The sequence below is a fragment of the Monodon monoceros genome, unplaced genomic scaffold (assembly GCF_005190385.1).
Source record: "Monodon monoceros isolate NGI ecotype Baffin Bay Population unplaced genomic scaffold, NGI_Narwhal_1 Super_Scaffold_22, whole genome shotgun sequence".
Taxonomy (NCBI): Eukaryota; Metazoa; Chordata; class Mammalia; order Artiodactyla; family Monodontidae; genus Monodon; species Monodon monoceros.
The window spans coordinates 13,204,381-13,226,462 of NW_021703779.1; the positions used below are offsets into that span (position 1 = coordinate 13,204,381).

General features: G+C 40.9%; 1 protein-coding gene across 5 annotated transcripts in view; it reads right to left on the minus strand.

Moving 5' to 3' along the window:
* The window catches only part of ACE2 (angiotensin I converting enzyme 2), a 63,173-nt gene that overhangs the window by 39,023 nt on the left and 2,068 nt on the right, over window positions 1–22,082 (minus strand). The window contains exons 2-4 of one of the 5 annotated variants that reach the window (XM_029239974.1): window positions 17,875–19,306; window positions 12,106–12,187; window positions 11,166–11,453 (exon numbers count right to left, since the gene is read on the minus strand). In XM_029239974.1, the coding sequence (XP_029095807.1) occupies window positions 11,166–11,351 (186 nt within the window). In that variant the 5' untranslated portion in view covers window positions 11,352–11,453; window positions 12,106–12,187; window positions 17,875–19,306. Of the gene's footprint in view, window positions 1–11,165; window positions 11,454–12,105; window positions 16,341–17,874; window positions 19,307–22,082 lie in introns of those variants that run through there. The other 4 variants (XM_029239975.1, XM_029239973.1, XM_029239972.1 and 1 more) reach the window with 4 other exon arrangements.

A 22,082-nucleotide genomic window follows, 5' to 3' on the forward strand; every position in this document is an offset into this window, starting at 1 on the left:
AAGCAGATCCAGCTAAGGTGTGCCTGGAGTCCCGCCCCACAGGAACTGTGAGATAACAAGTGTGTGTTGTTTTAAGCTACTACGCTTGTGGTAATCTCTTACTCAATAGACAACTAGCACAGATTTCAAAGCAGGACTCCAGGCATGACTGCACTCTCCAGGCCAAGGAATTTTACTTTTATCCTGTAAATACTAGGGAGTCACTTAGGGGTTGCAAGCAGGTGTGTGACATGATGAAAGTGGTGCAGGAAAGGGACAACAACGGATCAGACAAGAGATGAAGGGAATAGTCGCAGTGAAATGGAAAAAGATTTCTCTCTTTATTGAGCACACACAACCCCTCAGGAACTACTTCTCAGTTAATCTTCACAAACAATCTTGTGAGGTAGTTGTGATTGTCTCCACTTCACAAATGAGGGAAATGAGGCACAGAGCAGGTAAGTAACTTTGCCTAGGTCACACAGCTAGCAACTGGAAGAAACAGGGTGTCAACCCAGAAATGTTTACCTCCAAAGCTAATGCTCTTAACCACTGCCTATAGATTGGATTCGACATATTCTGTTCTTGTCTCTAACATGCCCGAATGAGAGGGACTGAGCTATGGAAAGAGGAGTTCGGTCTACAGCACAAATTCATTCATGCAACCCACCACTCACCTCTCAGTCCCTACCCTTTTTCATCCAATCCAGAATGACTGACAGCAAAATTTCTAGTAAAACTTTGATCCCAAATTAAGGCATTTCTTTTCTTTGCAATCTACTTTGGAAACAGCTCATTATCCCCAAAAGGCCCCAATCTTAAAATATTTTAAAAAAATTATACTGCATGTGGGAACTTTGAAGATATCTGTTTTATTTTATTTTTCGCTACCATATACAAGTGTTATACTTTATATCACAAAAATATTACTTTATGTTGCCTTGAATTTTGGCCCCTGAGGACACACTGTTACATCCCAAGCTGTTCTTTTTAATATTGCTTACAATCTATTCCATATTCATACTATAAGGCTCCCAAGCCTAAATAAAACTGACAGCTTAGAAGTTATACAGAGAATCAAAGTCAGTTCATACATACCAACCAAGTAACATAGACAGTGCTTGAGAGCTATATGTCATTTTTGGATTTGAATGATGAACGAATTGAAGCATATACAGTAACTTACATAGCTACAGGGTTCAAAAGGAACCATTACAAATCAAATAAGTGGCATCCCATACTGCCTCTGTGCAAAGGCAGGAGAGCAGCAACTAACACAGCAAAAGTTTCCACAGCCATTGATGGGGGTTTGGGGTCAAGACACACATTACTCAGTACAATCACAGGAAGTTAGAACCCTCTCTGACTTCCTGCATATACCATACCATATTCTCATCCTACAAGAGATCCTTTGTAATTTCAAGGACTGAAAATGTAAAATCCTAAATTATATTTTAAATCACTCCAAAAGATATCCTGCTCTTCTTGGCCCTAATGATATGCAAGTTAAACATGATTTCATTATGCTTTTAAATGTTTTCATATGAGATTCGTCTTAAGCCATAGGTCTGCGGTCTCTACTCAAATTATGATAGTTTTATCTAAACAATTAAAATGCTTTTGTGATAAGTTGTTTGAAATGAAAAGAATTAAAATCTCATTTTCTTTTTTTCTATAGCTCACTATCAACCCCTAAACCACTTCTTCCCCTGTAGGTATGAGAGTTCCCTGAAGACAGAAGATGAAAAACTGAATGGAACCTTAGCATCCAAGCAGTGACTTGGACCCCAACAGGCTCCCAGGGAACCCTCCACCCTCAGGTCCCATATGCTGGTCCAGTTTCCATATATAGCTCTCAAAACCACATCAGATTCAAAGATGAAAACTGCCTTGGTTACTTTTCAAATATGCCCAGATACTTGCATATTTTTTAAAACAGCTTATTCTATTCAAGGAAGTAGGTAATCTAAATTACAACAATATTGTTTTTCCATGAGAATCAAAAATTTATTTTTTCTTTTTTCAGATAGGAGAAAGGGGTATGGCTTTCAAACATTTTAATTTTTTCTGAATTTTATCTCATAGGGAATACTCACACCTGAAATTGGGTCCTGCCAGAAAGTGGCCCACTAGATATATATTTGAGCTATTTCATAATAAGAAATATAACGTAGTATAAGTAACATAGCAAATATCACGAAAACCTCTACTCCGATTTTTTAAACATTGACACTTTGCAATAGTTGCTTCAGACATATTTATTTAGTGGTTAGAATCAATAATACCATATTATATACTCAAAAGTTCCTAAGAGAGTAGATCTTAAATGTTCTCACTACAAAAAAGAAATGGTAGGACTTCCCTGGTGGCGCGGTGGTTAAGAATCCACCTGCCAATGCAGGGGACACGGGTTCAATCCCTGGTCCGGGAAGATCCCACATGCCGCGGAGCAACTAAGCCCACGTGCCACAACTACTGAGCCTGCGCTCTAGAGCCCGTGAGCCACAACTACTGAGCCCACGTGCCACAACTACTGAAGCCTGCATGTCTAGAGCCCATGCTCCGCAACAGGACAAGCCACCACAATGAGAAGCCCACACACTGCAACGATGAGTAGGCCCCGCTCGCCGCAACTAGAGAAAGCCCTCACGGCAATGAAGATCCAACACAGCCAAAAATTAATTAATTAATTTTAAAAAACCCCACATATTCTTAGAAGTGGAATTGGTGGGTTAAAGCAATTTTCAACTCCTGTAGATATTGTTAAATCTTGGTAAATCTGATTTTATGTCAACCTGGTGTTTCATTATTAATATAATGTTATCCCTCTGATTATTAGTGAGGTTAAACATATATATGAGGTATATAAATATATATATATATATATTCAAATTTCCTCCTCTATGCATTTGCTGCTCATATCTTTTCCCCATTTTTCTAGTGAACTTCTGTCTTTTTTATCACTTAGTAAAATTTCTTTATACATTCTGACTGTTAATCTTTTGTTAATTATATGTATCACAAATGTTTTCTCAAGCTCTGCTTCTTGTCCTGTGTGTGTCTGTGTGTGTATGTTTATGATGCCTTTTAGTGCACAGAAGTTTCTTTCTAATCCTAATGCAACTGATTTGCTCAGTCTTTTCCTTTATAGATTGATCCTTTTGTATCTTATTTAATAAATCATTCTAAACCAAAAGTCATTTAATAAACCATTCCTGGGCTTCCCTAGTGGCACAGTGGTTAAGAGTCCGCCTGCCCTCTCAGACTTCAGACTATACCACAAAGCTACACTAATCAAGACAATATGGTACTGGCACAAAAACAGAAATATAGACCAATGGAACAGGATAGAAAGCCCAGAGATAAACCCACGCACATATGGTCACCTTATCTTTGATAAAGGAGACAAGAATATACAATGGAGAAAAGACAGCCTCTTCAATAAGTGGTGTTGGGAAAACTGGACAGCTACATGTAAAAGAATGAAATTAGAACACTCCCTAACACCATACACAAAAATAAACTCAAAATGGATTAAAGACCTAAATGTTAAGGCCAGACACTATAAAACTCTTAGAGGAAAACATAGGCAGAACACTCTGTGACATAAATCACAGCAAGATCGCTTTTGACCCATCTCCTAGAGAAATGGAAATAAAAACAAAAATAAACAAATGGCACCTAATGAAACTTCAAAGCTTTTGCACAGCAAAGGAAACCATAAACAAGACCAAAAGACAACCCTCAGAATGGGAGAAAATATTTGCAAAGGAAGCAACTGACAAAGGATTAATATCCAAAATTTACAAGCAGCTCATGCAGCTCAATATCAAAAAAAACAAACAACCCAATCCAAAAATGGGCAGAAGACCTAAACAGACATTTCTCCACAGAAGATATACAGATTGCCAACAAACACATGAAAGAATGCTCAACATCATTAATCATTAGAGAAATGCAAATCAAAACTACAATGAGATATCATCTCACACCGGTCAGAATGGCCATCATTAAAAAATCTAGAAACAATAAATGCTGGAGAGGGTGTGGAGAAAAGGGAACACTCTTGCACTGTTGGTGGGAATATAAATTGATACAGCCACTATGGAGAACAGTATGGAGGTTCCTTAAAAAACTAAAAATAGAACTACCATACGACCCAGCTATCCCACTACTGGGCATATACCCTGAGAAACCCATAATTCAAAGAGTCATGTACCAAAATGTTCATTGCAGCTCTACTTACAATAGTCAGGACATGGAAGCAACCTAAGTGTCCATCAACAGATGAATGGATAAAGAAGATGTGGCACATCTGTACAATGGAATATTACTCAGCCATAAAAAGAAACGAAATTGAGTTATTTGTAATGAGGTGGATGGACCTAGAGTCTGTCATACAGAGTGAAGTAAGTCAGAAAGAGGAAAGCAAATACCATATGCTAACACATACATATGGAATCTAAAAAACATGAAGGTCATGAAGAACCTAGGGGCAAGATGGGAATAAAGATGCAGACCTACTGGAGAATGGACTGGAGCATACGGGGACGGGGAAGGGTAAGATGGGACAAAGTGAGAGAGTGGCATGGACATATATACACTACCAAATGTAAAATAGATAGCTAGTGGGAAGCAGCTGCATAGCACAGGGAGATCAGCTCGGTGCTTTGTGCCCACCTAGAGGGGTGGGATAGGGAGGGTGGGAGGGAAGGAGATGTAAGAGGGAAGAGATATGGGGATATATGTATATGTATAACTGATTCACTTTGTTATCAAGCAGAAACTAACAAACCATTGTTATACTCCAATAAAGATGTTAAAAAAATTTAAAAAAAAAAGAATCCGCCTGCCAATGCAGGGGACATGGGTTCAAGCCCTGGTCCGGGAAGATCCTACATGCCATACAGCAACTAAGTCTGTGCACCACAACTACTCAGCCTGCACTCTAGAGCCCATGAGCCACAACTGCTGAGCCTGCGCACCACAACTACTGAAGCCCGTGCACCTAGAGCCCGTGCTCTGCAACAAGAGAAGCCATCGCAATGAGAAGCCTGCGCACCCCAATGAAGAGTAGCCCCCGCTCGCCACAACTAGAGAAAGCCCACGCGCAGCAACGAAGACCCAGTGCAGCCAATAATAAATGATAATAAATAAAAATAAATATAAAAAAGAAATCTTATCCATAAAAAAATAATAATAAACCATGTCTAACCAAGAGCCACCTATATATCCTTATAAAAGTTTGTCTTGCTTTTCCTATTTAATTTTTAGTCTATCTTAAATTTATTTGTATCTGTTACATAAAGTAGGAATGCCTTGAGCTTTGGCTCATAAAAGGGTCCCTACAGATTTTTTAATTTGTTTCTTTTTTCCAGAGCTCTAGGAACCTGAACAAGTTTTTTGTTAATTTCTTGGCTCAATATTCCTGCACCCTGCTAGTAGCGTAAATTCATTTTCCACACCTATTAAAAAATTCACAAGTGAAACCTGATTTTGATCAGGTCTCTAGATCAGGACTCTGCCCACCATTTGTTTTTGTAAATAAAATTTTATTGCAACATATTCACACCCATTTATGGGCTGTCTATGGCTGCTTTTGTGCTACAATGGCAGAGTTGACTGGTCTACAATGGCAGAGTTGAATAGAGGCTCACAAAGCCTGAAATATTTACTACCTGGCCTTTTATGGAAAAAGTGTGCTGAGCTCTGCCCCGGATCTATACATTTACAGAAAACACAGGGGTCAAAAGAGCATGTTAAGCAATATTATAGGGACATAATCAGCAAATCCAGAAAGTGGGAGTTTCTATAGGACTAACAGTTCAGTACTTCTGCGAATAAACTGCAAAACAAAACAAAACAAAACAAACAGAAAAATGAGGGAGGGACTCTATAGGCTAAAAAAGACCTAAAGTACATCTGCTAAAGTGATCGAGAGGACCTTGTTAGATCCTGATTCAAACAAACCAGCTGAAATTTTTTTAAAATGAGACATTAGGGTACATTTGAATACTGACTAGATATTTGATGGTATTGAGGAATTATTATCATGTTTTTGACATGGTACTGTTATTAAGGTTGTTTTAAAAATTCTTACTTTGAGAGCTAGAAGGTGAAATATTTACACGTAACATATAGCTATATGATGTTGGGGATTTCCTTCAAAATAATCCAATAAACATGGGGTTGGGTAGAAAAATAAAACAAGATTGGCTGAAGTGTTGACAATTGCTGAAGCTGGGTGATGGGTATAAGGAGATTCAACATACTAGTCCTTCTTTTATGTGTTTGACAATTTTTACAATGAAAAGTTAAAAAAAATCCATATAATGGAATACTATTTGGCAATAAAATGGATCCAAGTAATGATACATGCTACGGCATGCAAAGTGAAAGAAGCCAGTCACAAAAGACCACCTAGTGTATAATTCCATTTATATGACATGTCCAGAATAGGCAAATCTATAGAGACAGAAAGTAGATCAGTGGTTGCTTAGAGCTGGGGATGGGGGAGGAAGAATGATTGCTAATGGGCGTGTAGTTTCTTTTGGGATGATGGAAATGTTCTAAAATGAGATGGTGATGACAGTTGTACAATTCTGCAAATATACTAAAAAGCATTGAATTGTAGACTTTAAATTGGTGAATTTTATGGTGCATAATTGTATCTCAGCAAAGCTGTTGTTAAAAGCCCTCAATAGTAAAAGCAAAGAAAAAAAACCCCACCTTATTCCCTAGCTCCTATAACTAGATCTGAAACACCCATGGAACCGCTCCAAACCGAAGGATTTAGCCAAAATTAAATGAATTCTCTTTTGCCCAGTTACCTGGCACACACTAAGAAGCAGTGGCAGTTCCTGACCACCAGGCCGCTCTCCCTGGGTGTAGCTGGTGGCTGCCTGGTGTCCTGTCAGAGTGCTTAGATCAGTGAGTAATTGTGTCAAATTCGGATGGAATTAAACATGTCATTTTGAGTTGCTCAAGTTCAGTTTCACCAAATTACATCACTCAACTGGGACATCATCAAGTTTTCATGACAAAGAAAAACTAGTATGAACAGGCCTCCAATGCACTTGACTCATGTTAATCCTCCACATGTGGAACTTATTCATTCACCAGTTATCCACTGAAAAATCTTGGCTGGGCCCATCCACTCTCTTATGTTTCAAGAGACAAAAAATAAGTGACTTGCCCAAGGTATCACAGCCAGCTCAGGAGAGTCAAGATAGCATCAGATTCCCTGAATTCCATCGTATTTGCATCACACTGACTTTTCCCAACCCCTGTACCTGGGTGTAGGTACTTGTATGTATTGGGGAGTGTGGGACAGATTCATTGGAGACAGGGTTGGCGTCTACATTCTTTCCTTGGGTACAGAATAGCAGTTTAAAATGACCCTTCTCTGGGTTGACTGTGCCCCCAGCCCTAGAGACAGCGGAAAAGGTTTAGGAAGCAGGTGTGCGCAAGGCCTCTAGGGGTGCTGACCATCCAAAGGGTAAGTGTGGGCCTCCTGCTCTCTACAACTTCTGATAACTCAACAAGAAATATTTATGAAGTGTTTTTGGAGACCTCCAGGGCTCCAACAGGGCAGTCTTCAACACGCCCTTCAGCTGCATGCACAGGAATTTGGGGCAGCTGTAGTAGTTACTGTCAAATACTGGAACAGTGAACCAGGATGCCCCTGCCAGTGATGGGATCCTTTTGCTCTCTTCCAGGGATAAAAAAATTGTCCATGGACCTCCTATGTTGCTAGAGAGCTTCCGACTTTGCAAAAAAAAAAAAAGAAAAAAAAGAAAAAAAATCCTTTTGACTTACAAAGGACTCTTTCAGAAATAAAACCAACAATAAACTTACAAACGGGCAATGCAAAAAAGTAATGTCATTTTACTGAGAAGAGAATTACAGTTTAATTGGTGAATGTTCGATCTCAAACATGAGAACAGTATTTGCTCTAAAGCAAGTATTTGGTAATTAATTTTCAGTGAATTTCTGAACTCTATGGAAACCTGTTTTGAACCAAGCTTTTTTCCTTATCTCTGTCTGATGGGCCTCTCCTAAGCAGGGAGATTTGGGGACACTATACTGATCAAGTTTTGGTGCCTTCTATTATTTTAAGCTATAGTCTCATGACTTGATCTGAGAATTGCCATACTGGGTCAGATTGATTGGCTGACAAGCCCAATATTCTGACTCTGAAAGTTATGCCAAGGGATAATTAGGAAATGGCAGATTGCCCTCAATAATGTCACCCTGATAGGATCTGAACAGACACATGTCATACAGCCCAAATTTCTCTTCCTGTATTACTTATCTATTGCTACAATAATACTACATAACAAACAACCAAAAATCTCAATGGCATGTGTTCATTGTTTACGTGCCTAGAATCACTGAGGGTTACCAGGCAGCTCTGCTGATCTTGGCTGGATTTGCTTACAACTCTGGGGGATTGGTTTCAGACAGGACAACTATTCCACACATTCCCTCACTCTTTAGCTGGCCAACCCAGGCATGTTCTCATAGCAAAGCCAAAGGTGCAAAGAACAAGCCCCACTGTTCAAGTCCATTCCAAGCCTCTACTTGCATCACATCTGCTAACAGCCCATTGGTCAAAGTAAGTCACATGGCGAAGGACATGATCACATCACCTTCAGTGGGATGGCACTGCAAAGTGACATAGCCTTGGGTGTTGATATAGGGAAAGGTAAAGAACTGGGTCCATAAATGCACTTAACCATACTTCCTTACCCACAGTGGATCTACAATCCTTACATTCGCTTAAATACTACGAAAACCGGCTTATAGTTTTCAACGTCTCACTGTTTTAGATTAAAGAATGGCCTAGTTTTACAAGTCTTACCAGTTTTACCACCTGTAATGTAAACAGCACCTCCTCCTATTTATTGTAAATTTCTCTCTTTTGAGCTTTCAAAGGCACCATCTTTCTAGTCTGAAGAGAGTTGGCCGATACAACTGGGAACACTCTATCCTTTCTTGTTCCCTCTCAGACTCAGTTGTTTTTTTTTTTCTTTTTGAGTCAGGCTTTGGAGAGCTAATTCTGCTTTCTCTTCTAACTCTCTCTGATCCCCCTAAATCACTCCAGTGGCTCTTGGGGAACACGCTCCGTTTCTCCAGTTCTTTCTATTGATAGCCACCAGCAGCAGACCATATCTCAGTCTCCTGCTCATTTCGTGCCTCTTGTACCACCAGCTGCAGTGCCCGTTTCATCAGGGGATCTCAATATATGTGATAAGAGGATAGAAGAGCTATTGCTCTCCCTGTGCATTGCCCCCTCCCCAGGTAAATCCACACAGGTGCACTAATGCACTAACGCGCCCTTCACCATTGCTGGAGGAAGGACATATTGGGCCCCCTGCTTGCTTCTTGCATTCAGATATTTTCACTTTTCTTTAAAGGGCCCATACTGTCTGCACTTTGACCACACTTTGTGGATTTGTGCCCTTTCATTTCTGGCCTTTCCTCTAATCAACAAGTGCAATTCAAAAATGACAGCACTTAAGATCCAGACATGAATTCAACAAACATCACTACATCTGGGTGTACAGCATGCCTTCTCAGCAAGTGGGCACTCAACAGAACTGTTACATGTCTCTTGAGCAATTATAACTCCCTTTCACATTCACAGCAATGATACTGTATTGTTCTCCCAGGCTCATAAGCATTGAGCACTATTTTGGCGGTTTTGTGTATTAACTGTCGTCCCAGCAACCCTATGAGGCAAATATGAGTGTTACGCTGTTTTTCACAGGCAGAAAAACTAAGGCAGAGAAAGGTTCATTAACTAGCTCACGTTCACCCGGGTAGAAAGTGGTGGAGCCAGGGTTTGGACCTCGGCAGTCTGCCTCCAGAGCTCTTAGGCATGATGCCGGTCGAACTTCACCACCACCTGCGGACCATTCGGCTAAGAATGAAAACAGAACCTTTTTTTTTTTTTTTAGATTCCATATATACGGTGTTAGCATACCATATTTGTTTTTCTCTTTCTGGAGGGTGGAAGGGAGACGCAAGAGGGAGGAGATATGGGGATATATGTATACGTATAGCTGATTCACTTTGTTATAAAGCAGAAACTAACACACCATTGTAAAGCAATTATACTCCAATAAAGATGTTTAAAAAAAAAGAGAATGAAAACAAATGCACAATGCACTTCAGGTACCTCCAACAGAGATCAAATAAAAAGTGAGAGAAAAGCAACAGTGAAGAGGTGAAGAGAGGTAAGACCAAACTATGAGACAAGAAAAATGCTCTCCTATGACAACACTGGGCTGTCAAAATCTCCTGGATCTCTTTAAGCTTTAGAAAAATAGGGGGAAAAAATCTCCTGAGGAATTCAAATGAGGCAGCAGGTCTCAGATTGGATCTGTCCAGAGAGCAGCAGTAATTTAATTTACATGCAACCGACTATTTGAAAAAAGAAGCTTCTGAACTACATTTTTGAAAGAATGTATTGCTGTACAAGTGTCATAAAAACTTTTCTTAAATAATGTCACTCCGTTTTCAGCACTGCCTTGGGATCTGTGAGGGAAGAAATCTCCTAAATCCTTGCACTTGTCAAACAAAACATCGTGCTTTCCCAGAGCATTCTGAGATTTGTCAGAATTGGTTTGATTATGGTTTTTCTTGGAGGGTTCTGTGGATCCCGTATGCTCTGGAAGTCCCTCGGAGCTCTGAGACCATTAAGGAAGGAATTCCCAAGTCCAGCCTCACCCGACCCCTGGTAATCTTAATTACTGGCTAGCTCTTTCACTAAGCCTCCAGTTGCATTTTTCTCAGTTAATAGATCATTTGTAGAGAGTCTTTAGACATTCCTGTTGACATTGTAGGCTTGGGAAAATTATTAACTCAATAACTTATGGCATTTCTATGAACTGCTTTGAAAGCCTGACTATAATGAGAATTATGGTGGCAACTTTCTAAAGCATGTTCACTGGTTTCCAAGGATCTGGACTGAGACCAGTGAATTATTTTGTAACAATTTTCCAAATGAACCAAAGGTCAATTGTTCAGGCATCTGGGACTCCAGAATCAGAAATACTGAGGCAAACATCCAACCTCACAGCTCAGAGCATTTCTTTGATTTCCCTTTTCAGTTTCCTGGGCAGTAAGCTGATTTTTAAGAAGCAACTGATATCCTTATGCAGCTATAGGAGAGAACTCACCATCTTTTGGACATTCTCATCGGTAATATTGGTGTTATAATTCCAAGAAGCAAGTGAACTTTGATAAGACAGGTCTTCAGCTTCATGGTCAAACTTCTGCAAAAATGTCTTGGCCTGTTCCTCAGTGGTGGACGGAGCAGCCGTTACAGCAACAAGGCTGAGAAGGAGCCAGAAAGAGCCTGACATCTTGCTCTGTGCGCCAAGATCCCATCCACTGAACAACTTCCCTAGAGTAAAACCTCCTCATGAGATTTTCTCTCTCATCAGCCTTTGAACTTGGGTTGGGCACTGAGCAGGAAGATAAAAAAAAAAAAAAAAAGGAAGAAGAAGAAAAAACAGTAAACAATCTGCTGAACCAACACAAAATTCATCCTGGAGAGGACAGATATGTAAACAGATTTTAGAATGATTTCTTAAAGTAAATCAAATAAACAAATGTTATTCATTAATCCTAGAGAATCATAGCTCTCAAATTTTATGGCCAAATCAAAACTTGTCCATTTGGTTAGTATGTTCCTTAAAATCTGTTAAAGATACACTGAAGGTGTTATGATTTTACAGTGACCAACGAACTCTAGAATTAGGGGTCACGGGGGTAATGTTGGGACTTACACGTTTTAGAGACAATTCCATTAAGTCACTTCTCTCTCCTTCCTTTTTATTTTACACTCATATCCACAGAAACTCTATTTGGGTAACATTTTCCCTTCCTAAATAAACGATTTTGCCCTTGTCTCTATAGAATTCATTTTTTTCTGATAAAATTTTAATTTCCAGGGCCAATTTTTAAAATTATGAGACCACCCTCCACTCCACAAGTTAACTCTCCTGATTTAACTTGGAAAAACTTTAAAAGGCTCCTTTTCTCTTTCTCAGATGATCATGCTAAACACTGGTTCTATGACTAACTTCACTGTGTGCCTCCATCCCTTTCACTTACCTGTTCAAAGCTTGGTCAAGGTCACAAGGAAATCAGAATGCCACCACATGGTATGAAATTCAGAGAGTGTCCATCTCAAGTTCTGGTCATCCATAGCCATGTATCATTGCATAGAATTCAAAGAGACTTTAGTGGTTATCCTGTAGAATCTCAGGAGCTGGACCACTGTCCTCATTCCCAGGGTGTAGGTATGAGTGTCATAGGTACAAGAGAGGAGCCACTTTAAATGGCAGGGCTCATGGGCCTGCTTGACTGTGATTATGAAACCTTCACACAGGGAAAACATTTCTTTACCCAAAAAACAAGTCTTCCAGGTCCAGGTGAAATGGCAGTAACCAAGCCTTTAAAAAAAGTTTCCACTACTTCTCCTTATTCCAAAGTTGTACATGTTATTGTAGAAGAGGAAAAAAATAATAAGTAACTGTTTAAAGTGCTTTGCATTAGAATATCTCATTGAAGCCTTACAACAAACCTAGAGGCAAATATTTTTATCATCATTGTACAGATTATGAAACTGAGGCTCAGAGAACTTAAATAAATGACCAAACCTTACTCAGCCAGGAAGTGGTAGAGCCAGGATATGAATGCATGCAGTTTGAATCTAGAGTACAGGCCTTTAAGTTGCTGTCAATAGTCTAAGAGCAATGATGGAGGTGTAGATAAAGAGCAGCACAGGGACATGCGCCTTTGGTGACGATGATGGATTTGGTTCCACTACATCAAAAAGAGATGGATTCTGGGACTTCCCTGGTGGTCCAGTGGTTAAGAATCTGCCTTCCAATGCAGGGGATGCAGGTTCGATCCCTGGTCCGATCGCTGATTGGGGAACTAAGATCCCACATGCCACGAGGCAACTAAGCCCGCAGGTTCTAGAGCCCACGCGCCACAACTACAGGGCCCTCGCGCCACAACTAGAGAGCCTGCATGCCACAACAAAAGACCTCACGTGCCACAACTAAGATCTGATGCAGCCAAATAAATAAATATTAAAAAAAGAGGTGGATTCTTACTACCCTTGGTATGAATCAAAAGACATGATCCTTCTAAGAAATAAAGTAATTGACACATTTAAGCAATTATGATCAAGAAGGTTAAAAGAAAGTGAGCTGAGGGGATCAGTGCAGTTTCAGTCAGGCTCCTTCCACATTCAAGGAAGCTGAGATCCACTCGCTTTCACAGGCATTAAGAGAAAAACTGGTCAAGAGAAAAGGGGGCAGTGTGTGGGGCTCTGAACCAAGAGGTGGAATGTTACTTTAATAAAAGCTGAAACACAACTCTACTCAGGTTGTTTCCTGAATGAAGCTCTTGGGTTCAGGAAAAAAATGGGAGTAGTCCAACTTCAATACACTGAGGCAGAAAATCAGATTAACGTGATCAAATTGAAATAGGGAAAGCAGGATATGAAATCTGAAAGTTAAAACAGATGAACAAGGAGCCTGAGATAACAGTGAGGCAGGAGAAATCTAGAAGCCAAGAAATTTTGAGGAGCGAGAGAAATAGGAGAATTTTGTCACAATAATCCTGTAGGAAAACTAGCTCACAATGGCCAACTGCAAGCGATGACTGAATTATTGGAAGTTTTGTTGACTTTCCACTGAGAAGATGCTGATGTTCTGACAGCTGCCCAGAAGTGTCCTGAGACCATTCTGAGAATGGAAAGAGTCCACTAAAGACCCAGGGGATGGGACCCAGAAAAACAATTGGCCTAAAGGAACAGATCCTCTGTGAAAGAATGAAGAACCAGAAAAACAGGAGAGTGGAAATTGAGGAAACCCGTTCTATTTTTCAGAAGGGTAGATGGAAGAGTTTGGTATTGACGCCAGACAAAAACTATGAAATATCATTTTTAGAATGCAGTTTGCACTTGGACAATATATATCTCTGGTCCCAAATATATATCTAGGGATTCACTAGGAACAAATAAGATGTTGTCTGCCTCATTTACTTTGTATCTTCCATTTCAATAAGGGATTTAACAAAATGTAAAGTTCTACAACTAGCTCTAAATGTCCCTGAAAGAACCACACAGCACAGAAATAAGCGGTCCTCTGATCAACAACAGTTCATGCCCAAAACAACAAAAATCTTGATTCATGTATATAAAATAGATAAACAACAAGGTCTTACTGTATAGCACAGGGAAGTATATTCATCTTGTAATAACCTATAATGAAAAAGAATCTGAAAAAGGATATATACATATATATGTATAACTGAATCACTTTGCTGTATACCAGAAAGTAACACAACATTGTAAATCAACTATATTTCAATTAAAAAAAAGAATCTTGATTCAACAATTATTTATTGGCCACCTACTCTATGCTAGGCACTATTCTAGATACTGGATATACACTAATGAATAAGACAGGAAAAGTTCCCGTGGATATCATATTATACGAGGTGGGGTAGCAGGAAGAAACAAATAGCTGATGGTAAACACTATGGCTTTACAATAAGCAGGAAAGGAGGAGGGTGAATGATGGGGTGGGGATGAGAGGATGACATCTGAGCAAAGACCTGAAGGAAGGGATGAAAGCCACATGAATATCTGAGGGGGAGTCTGTTCCAGGCAGAGGGAACAGCAAGTGCAAAGGTCTCAAAAACATCAGAGGCCTTTGTGGCTGGAGCCCAGTGCATGGGAAAAGTGGCAGGAGGTGAAGATGGAGAGGAAGCTCTAAGGAGGGCCTTATAGACAACTGTAGGACTTTGGCTTCTACTCTGAGTAATGTGGCAAGACATTGGAGGACTTCAAGCAGAGAAGTGATTCAGCAAACGTTTTAACAGGATCACTCTCACTGCTGGTTAGAGAACAGACACTGAGGGGTAAGGGTAGAAGCAAGGATGTCAGTCAGTGAGCTACTACAGCTGCCCAGTCAAGCAGGGTTGAATAAAAGCTTAATATGAGAAATCAATCCAACATGGCTGCCACCAGAAAGCAAAGCCATCTTAGACTATCTTAGACTTTGTTACTAGAAGTATTAGATACAAAAGAATTTAGAGCATCACGCTAATTTCTAAGACCCACAAGTTTGGAGAGACACAGGAGAGTATCCAGAGGAAAATAAAGAAGAGAGTAAATAGGTCTCAAATAATGTCATTTGAAGCACAGTGCAGACGTGAGGAAGGACACCCAGCATAGACAGCTCTCCTCCATCATGGGACTGTCATTTAGATGAAGACTTAGGTAGCTTAACGGATTGACTCTGCCACTAATTAGCTGTGTGACTTTCAGCAGGTGATATTTCCCTCACATCTAATTTCAAAGCTGATAATCATATTTACCCATCTCACAGGGACGCTGTAAGTATTCTATGAATTAATACATGAGAACACAGAGAAAAATGCTGGGAGCCTAGTAACACAAGCCACTCAAAGTGCGAGGAGCTGTATGATAATTAGTGGACTTTGAGATATGAGGGAGATTGGAGACTCGTCCATAAGCGTTTTGTAGGAAAACTGTCATATTCTGAGAATAAGCAGGCCCGACATAAGCAAGATGAAAATGCACTGCTTTGGCTCTACTAGTTTTGCTTTTTTTAATCATTTAAGGAAGACATTTTTCTAAAATACATTCCATCTAATCAGGATGTTGCCTGAACATTATTTTATGTGTTCTTTTTTCTTTCCAGATGACTCAGTGTCATCATCTTGGACAGCGTTTACTGACTAGGCTATAACGTGATAACATCTTCTGGGCTTTACGTTAAATGGCTCCAAACAGCTTTATTGCTATTAACTGCTGTCTCTGCAGGTTCTGAATTCTGTGCCACTTCTTGAAGAATGCACTTTGAGTGGCCCTGCCCACCACGAATCCCCTCCCTGTTTCTGATTTGCTGTCTGCTAAGAGCTAAATGGAAACCAGATAACCATGGAGTTCAATCAGAACACTCCCTCTTCATAGGCTCAGATCTGAGGGTGGGTCTTCATTCTCCTCGAGCAAAGTACATAGACTTTGAGATCCATTTTTCACTTACTGCTCAACTTTCTATCCACTTCCAACCGAGTCATAAATGGTGAGGTTGCTAAATAGCTATAGCAAAAATTTCCTCTAGCTCCCCAAGTTAAGAAGACAACTTCGGTCGGAGCAAAAGAATGTTTTGTGTAATCTCTTATCTTAAAATTGACAGAGTAATGTTTCTGACAGAAATAAGAAAGGAGGGGCTTCCCTGGTGGCGCAGCGGTTGAGAGACTGCCTGCCGATGCAGGGGACACGGGTGCGTGCCCCGGTCCGGGAGGATCCCACATGCCGCGGAGTGGCTGGGCCCGTGAGCCATGGCCGCTGAGCCTGCGCGTCCAGAGCCTGTGCTCCGCAACGGGAGAGGCCGCAACAGTGAGAGGCCCGCGTACCGCAGCAAAAAAAAAAAAAAAAAGAAAGAAGAAAGGATATCAAGAATATAAAGTAGAGAGAATTTAAAACTCCACATGACCAAGAATGATTTGCCTTTAGTCCAATTGGTTTTGACCACATATTTATCACACAAAGTGAATTTATAAGCAGTTTACAGAAAATAAATAAGTTGACTCTTTAGCCCAAAGGAAAAGCTAAAGTTCTTTCCTGTTTACATTTCGAGGTGCATAGCTGCCCCTTTTTCCTACAGATAGAGCAAAGATAATCTTCATTAACCAAATTGACAAATATTTTCAACAGACAGAGTTCAAGTTTGTGAGGCCAAACTGTGGATTCCAGGGAGGTTGTACGGATTATTATTGCTCTGAATTTATAATAGTACAGTGCTTGCCATGTAAGCTGAATTTATTCCCATATCCAGACAGTACAAAATAGCAGGTAACACTAGAGTCGCTAGTATAAATTTATATCTAGGGCCTTAGAAGCAAAACTTGAGCCTTTATTCTAAGTGAAATGAGAATCCATGGTAGAGTTTTAAAGGAGGAGTGACATGATCTCATTTACATTTGAAAAGCATCACTCTGGCTGCTGTATCAAGAACAGGTGGCTAGATTTCGAATACAATTTGAAAATGAAACCAGGAGGATTTTCTGCTGAATTAGATGTAGGCTGTGAAAGATAGAGAGAGGCAAGGATTACTCCAGGGTGTTTGGATTGAACAACGAGAAGGATGAGGTTGACATCAATTTACATGGGGAAAAGGTTGCAGGTAAAACACTTTAGAGGGAAAAGGAGGAGTTCAGTCAAGGTTGTGAGAAATCCAAGAGACGATATATACAAATCTTCAGTTTGGCAGCGAGCTCAGGGATGACGATATAAATTTGAGAGCTGTTAGTCAAATATGTCTTTTCAGTTAAGGCAAAGAGGAAAGGATCTTACTTCTTCACGATCCCAGTGTGCTGGAAAGTACTACATAGTGCAGACCTCAAAAGGAAAATGGGATGGGATAAGAAGGAAGAAAGTTACTTGAAACAACCCTCCCTAGAGGAGCCATCTGTGCACTGTACAGGGAAGTGATAAAAGGGAATTTCAGGAACTTGGCCAGAGCATCACATTTCTTGACTGGTTTACAGAAAAGCAGACACATCTCAGGAGCACAGAATGGTTGAGTTGAAGCGAGGTGCACGTTAAGAGAACGCAGCTGACACGACATACAGTCAAAGTCAAGCGGCTTAGACCCAGTCCAGGTCAAGGCTGAAACACTGATGGGCATTCAAAGCATAGAAGACTCCTTTTGGAGCTAGCTCCTGCCTGTCAGCTAGAGTCTGTGGGTGACTGAAGACTTTTACACTTTGGTTAATACTTCCTAATTGGCTCTAAATATCTTAGAATAAGCCTTCATCCCTATTGACCTCTACCTCAGTCTGCAGACTGAGTGTAAGAGCCATGTTTTCAGATCCAACTAGAAATGTCCAACAGCAGTTGTCTTCTTGAAGTCCAGCAGGTTCATCCTGGAGACACTGTACCATTCCCTCCTCCACTTCTAAGGGACGTATCTGGTCTGGGTCATCGGTAGGGCTTGGCCAAGGCTAGTTACCTTGGCCAAATCAGAGAGATGGGGAATAGATAAATCACATTATAAATCCTCAAGGGCCTAACATAACATCTGAGCTTCAATCTCATGCCCACATGGATACATGCACTTGGAATTATAAGAATTTTCCTGAGACTTCAGAATCTACCATTTTTTAAATCAAAATATCTTGGCTTTTGAGGAAATGTCACCACAAATACATAAAAACTAGAAGCTCAGTTGGGTAAGAGTCTTACTACTTCTTCATTCTTTGCCACTGACAACCCTCTTAAGGTTTGCCAGCCTGTCATCAATCTCATCAGGAATCTTCTTTGGCTGAGAAATATGTCAATGCCTAGAAACCAGAAACTATACAACATAAATCCCAGGGCAGCCTTGCATCTTTTCTAGGACAGTCAGAATGTGGTAGATATTAATAATATTAATTTGGATTCCATCCAGAAAGGAATCAAGGCCTCATGGCCTTGGAATCTGGATAATGCCATTATGTTACAAGATGTTCTTTTTGGACTTCAGTTATTCCCAAAGTTTTGACATTGCTTTACATAAAGTTAGGTAAAGCTTCAGCAATCTCTGCAAGGATGAAATCACTAAGCAATCATGAACATTGAAAACTTGAGAATACACTTGGAGGAACTCTCATACTGAGCATCCTTCTCTGCTCAGCCTTTCCCCTGGATTTTGTGATTGGTACCGTCACAAGCTTTTTTGCCTCTCCTGTTGTAATAGTGGAATCTCTCTAAAATTAGCTGGGGCGCAGGAGTCAGTTATCTTTGGAAGCTGATCTTTGGAAGCTGATTCAGCATCCTCTCTGAATTTATTTGGTCAAGAAGTCCTTAGGCCCAAGTTCCATACAAATTCAACATGAACCTGAAATTTAGGGATAGCTCCAACTCTTCCATATTATGTTTCTGGAAGATCTAGGACGTTCGGGAGCATGGGGCACTCTAGAGACACTTTTGGTAGTCTAGATCTATACCGACAAGTAACATACTCCTTGGGAAACTGGAAAAGCAGTGGGGGAGGGCAAAAATCTCCATATATTACTCAGTTGGGATTTCAACCTGGCACTCTCCCTGAAGAGAGAGCTGCTGCTTACCAGAAACCAGAAGTCGGGCTTCCCTGGTGGCGCAGTGGTTGAGAGTCCGCCTGCCGATGCAGGGGACACGGGTTTGTGCCCCAGTCCAGGCGGATCCCACATGCTGCGGAGCGGCTGGGCCCGTGAGCCATGGCCGCTGAGCCTGCGCGCCTGGAGCCTGTGCTCCGCAACAGAAGAAGCCACAACAGTGAGAGGCCCGCGTACCGCAAAAAAAAAAACAGAAGTAACAAGGCCCAGGACAAGGCAAGGCATTAGGTCAGGCCCCAATACACCCATCAGTGAACATCAGGCATAGGCAAGCCAGCATCCTAAAGAGCTCCACTGGAGGCACAGGCCTCTGACAGGTATGGGGATGCTGTGATGCAGCTGCCAGCTAGAATAGTCATGGGGTCAAGGGGAGTGGCAGAATGGATAAGAAATGACGCACAGTGTTGTTTAACTAAGACAGGACAGGAGAAGGAGGAAAAGTGAGAGAGGGAAGAGAGGATTCTAGGGTATTAACTAGAGCATGCAAGCCTGTCTTTATAGATTTCAAATCATAGTTAATATTTATATGCCAGGGACTATGTTAAGCACTTTACAAGCAGTATCTTCTGGAATCCTCACTGTCACCCTGTAAGGAATTATGATAATTTCCATCTAATAGGATTATAAATGAAGGCTTAAAGAGGTTAACTAAAGGGCCTAAGTCTGATTAACAAGCACAGGTGTCCACATTTTAACCCACTGTTTACCATGATGCTCAGCTAATCAGGGAGAGGGTTTTTTTATCTTTCACTATAAGATATTTGTAGTAGATTGCAAAACTACTTCTTTACTCCTCTTTGTATCAACACCCTTTATAATGTGACTTTGCAGTTTCTTCCATCAAGATATATAGTCTGGGCTTCCTGGTGGCGCACTGGTTGAGAGTCCGCCTGCCAATGCAGGGGACACGGGTTCGTGTCCCGGTCCGGGAAGATCCCACGTGCCGCGGAGCGGCTGGGCCCGTGAGCCATGGCTGCTGAGCCTGCGCGTCCGGAGCCTGTGCTCCGCAACGTGAGAGGCCACAACAGTGAGAGGCCCGCGTACCGCAAAAAAAAAAAAATTAAGATATATAGTCTATTTCCTTCTTCTTGAATCTGCTTTGGCCAGTGGCATGTGGCAGAAGTGATAGTGGGCCAGTCCATCCTTTCTTTCTCCCTCTCTCTCTCTCTCTCTCTCTCTCTCTCTCTCTCTCTCTGAAGGCTGAGTAGCTATCAAATGAACAAGCCTGAGCAAGGGACCACTGGAGCAGAGATGAGACAACCAAGCTGAGGCCATCCTAGACTAGCCAGCCCCCAGCTTCCCTGGCAACTGACTACAGACGCATAAGTGAGAGCAGCTAAGACCAGAAGAATTTCTCAGGTGAGCCCAGACAAAACTGTCAACCCATAGACTCATGAACTAAACAAATGGCTGTTGTTTCAAGCCACGGAGTTTTAGGCTGGCTTTTTGTGTAGCACAAAGCTAACTTATACAATCTCTTAATAACTTCACCAAGGTCTTTCCAAATTATCTATCCAGATAGGATGCTCTTGGGTTGCAAGTAAGAAGACACTCTTACTCAACTGGATTAAACAACAAGGAAAACATATTAACTCACGCAAATAAAAGACCATGACATGTTAAATCCAGAGTTAGTTAACTTAGCGCCTTAATGATACCATCAAAGACCCAGGTTTCTTCCATCTTTCTACTGTGCTACCCTTGGCATGTTGGCTCTGCTCTGATTAAAGCTTCCCTTGGGGTCACAAGATGGCTACATTCATTTCAAGCATCACATCTAGAAATGACAACATGGAAAGAGGAGCAGTTTCTTCCTGTGAATCTCTCTCTTTTTTAACGACTTTTTTAAGACTAAGGGAAGCTTTCTCAGGGGACTAGCATAATTGGCTTAGACTAATCAAGATTTACATCTGATTCGTGTTGGAGAATGGTAGACCTCCAGCTAAACCTGGTTTTGCCTTAAGGGAGTAGGAGGGGATGCCTTTCATATATGTAATATAGGTCATGCGTATTCCACCCACTGTAGAACGTCCCACTATTTCTGGGATATTTTCTGTAGAGATTTCATTCCAACCATGAGTGTGGGTTCTTATGAATTTCAGGCACAGAAGACAGAGCTTGTAAGATCTTCCTGAATTGTGCCTTGGTCTGGAGGGAGTTTTCACCTCAGTATCAATAGCATGCTGATGTCTCTACCCACTGAATATATATGATACAACCAAGAAGAGTGGGCAAGGGGAGAAGAAAGTTCTAATAGGAAAGAAAAGATATTTTCCCAAACCACTACCCAATTTTTTCCAGGGATATAGATCCCCTCAACAGTATTAACAACTACTTATCCAATAAGTGGGATGGATGAGAGAATGCAAATCATATGGAACACATAATCTCTGGCTCATTACATCCTGTGTTATGGGGAGGTTTTACTCAGAAGACACAGATAAAAGATGATGGAACAAATTCTGATTTGTAAGAATATAAAACTTTTCATGATTTCAGAGAAATAGGAGGTCAGAGTGGGCACAAGGAGTCAGTCAGGTAGGCTTTACAAAGGAGATGAGACTCTGAATCATAGAGACTAATACTACTAATAACAGTAACAGTAATAATAAAATCCAAACTCTGTTGAGTGCTTATTATGTGCCAGGCAGAATGTAACTGCTTTACATGTGTCCCCACATTTAATCCTCACAACAACCCTATAAGGTAAGCGCTAGCACCACCCTCAATTTCTAGGTGAGGAAACCGAAGCATGGAATCAAGATCACAAAGCTGGAAATGAACAGAACTGGGGTTGGAACCTCAGCAGTCTGACTTCATGCCCAGACTCTTTGTGGTCAGAAAGGGCTTTTCGAAGGAATTCCTGTTACAGACATGGAAGAGAGGGACAGTCAAAGCATAAAGAA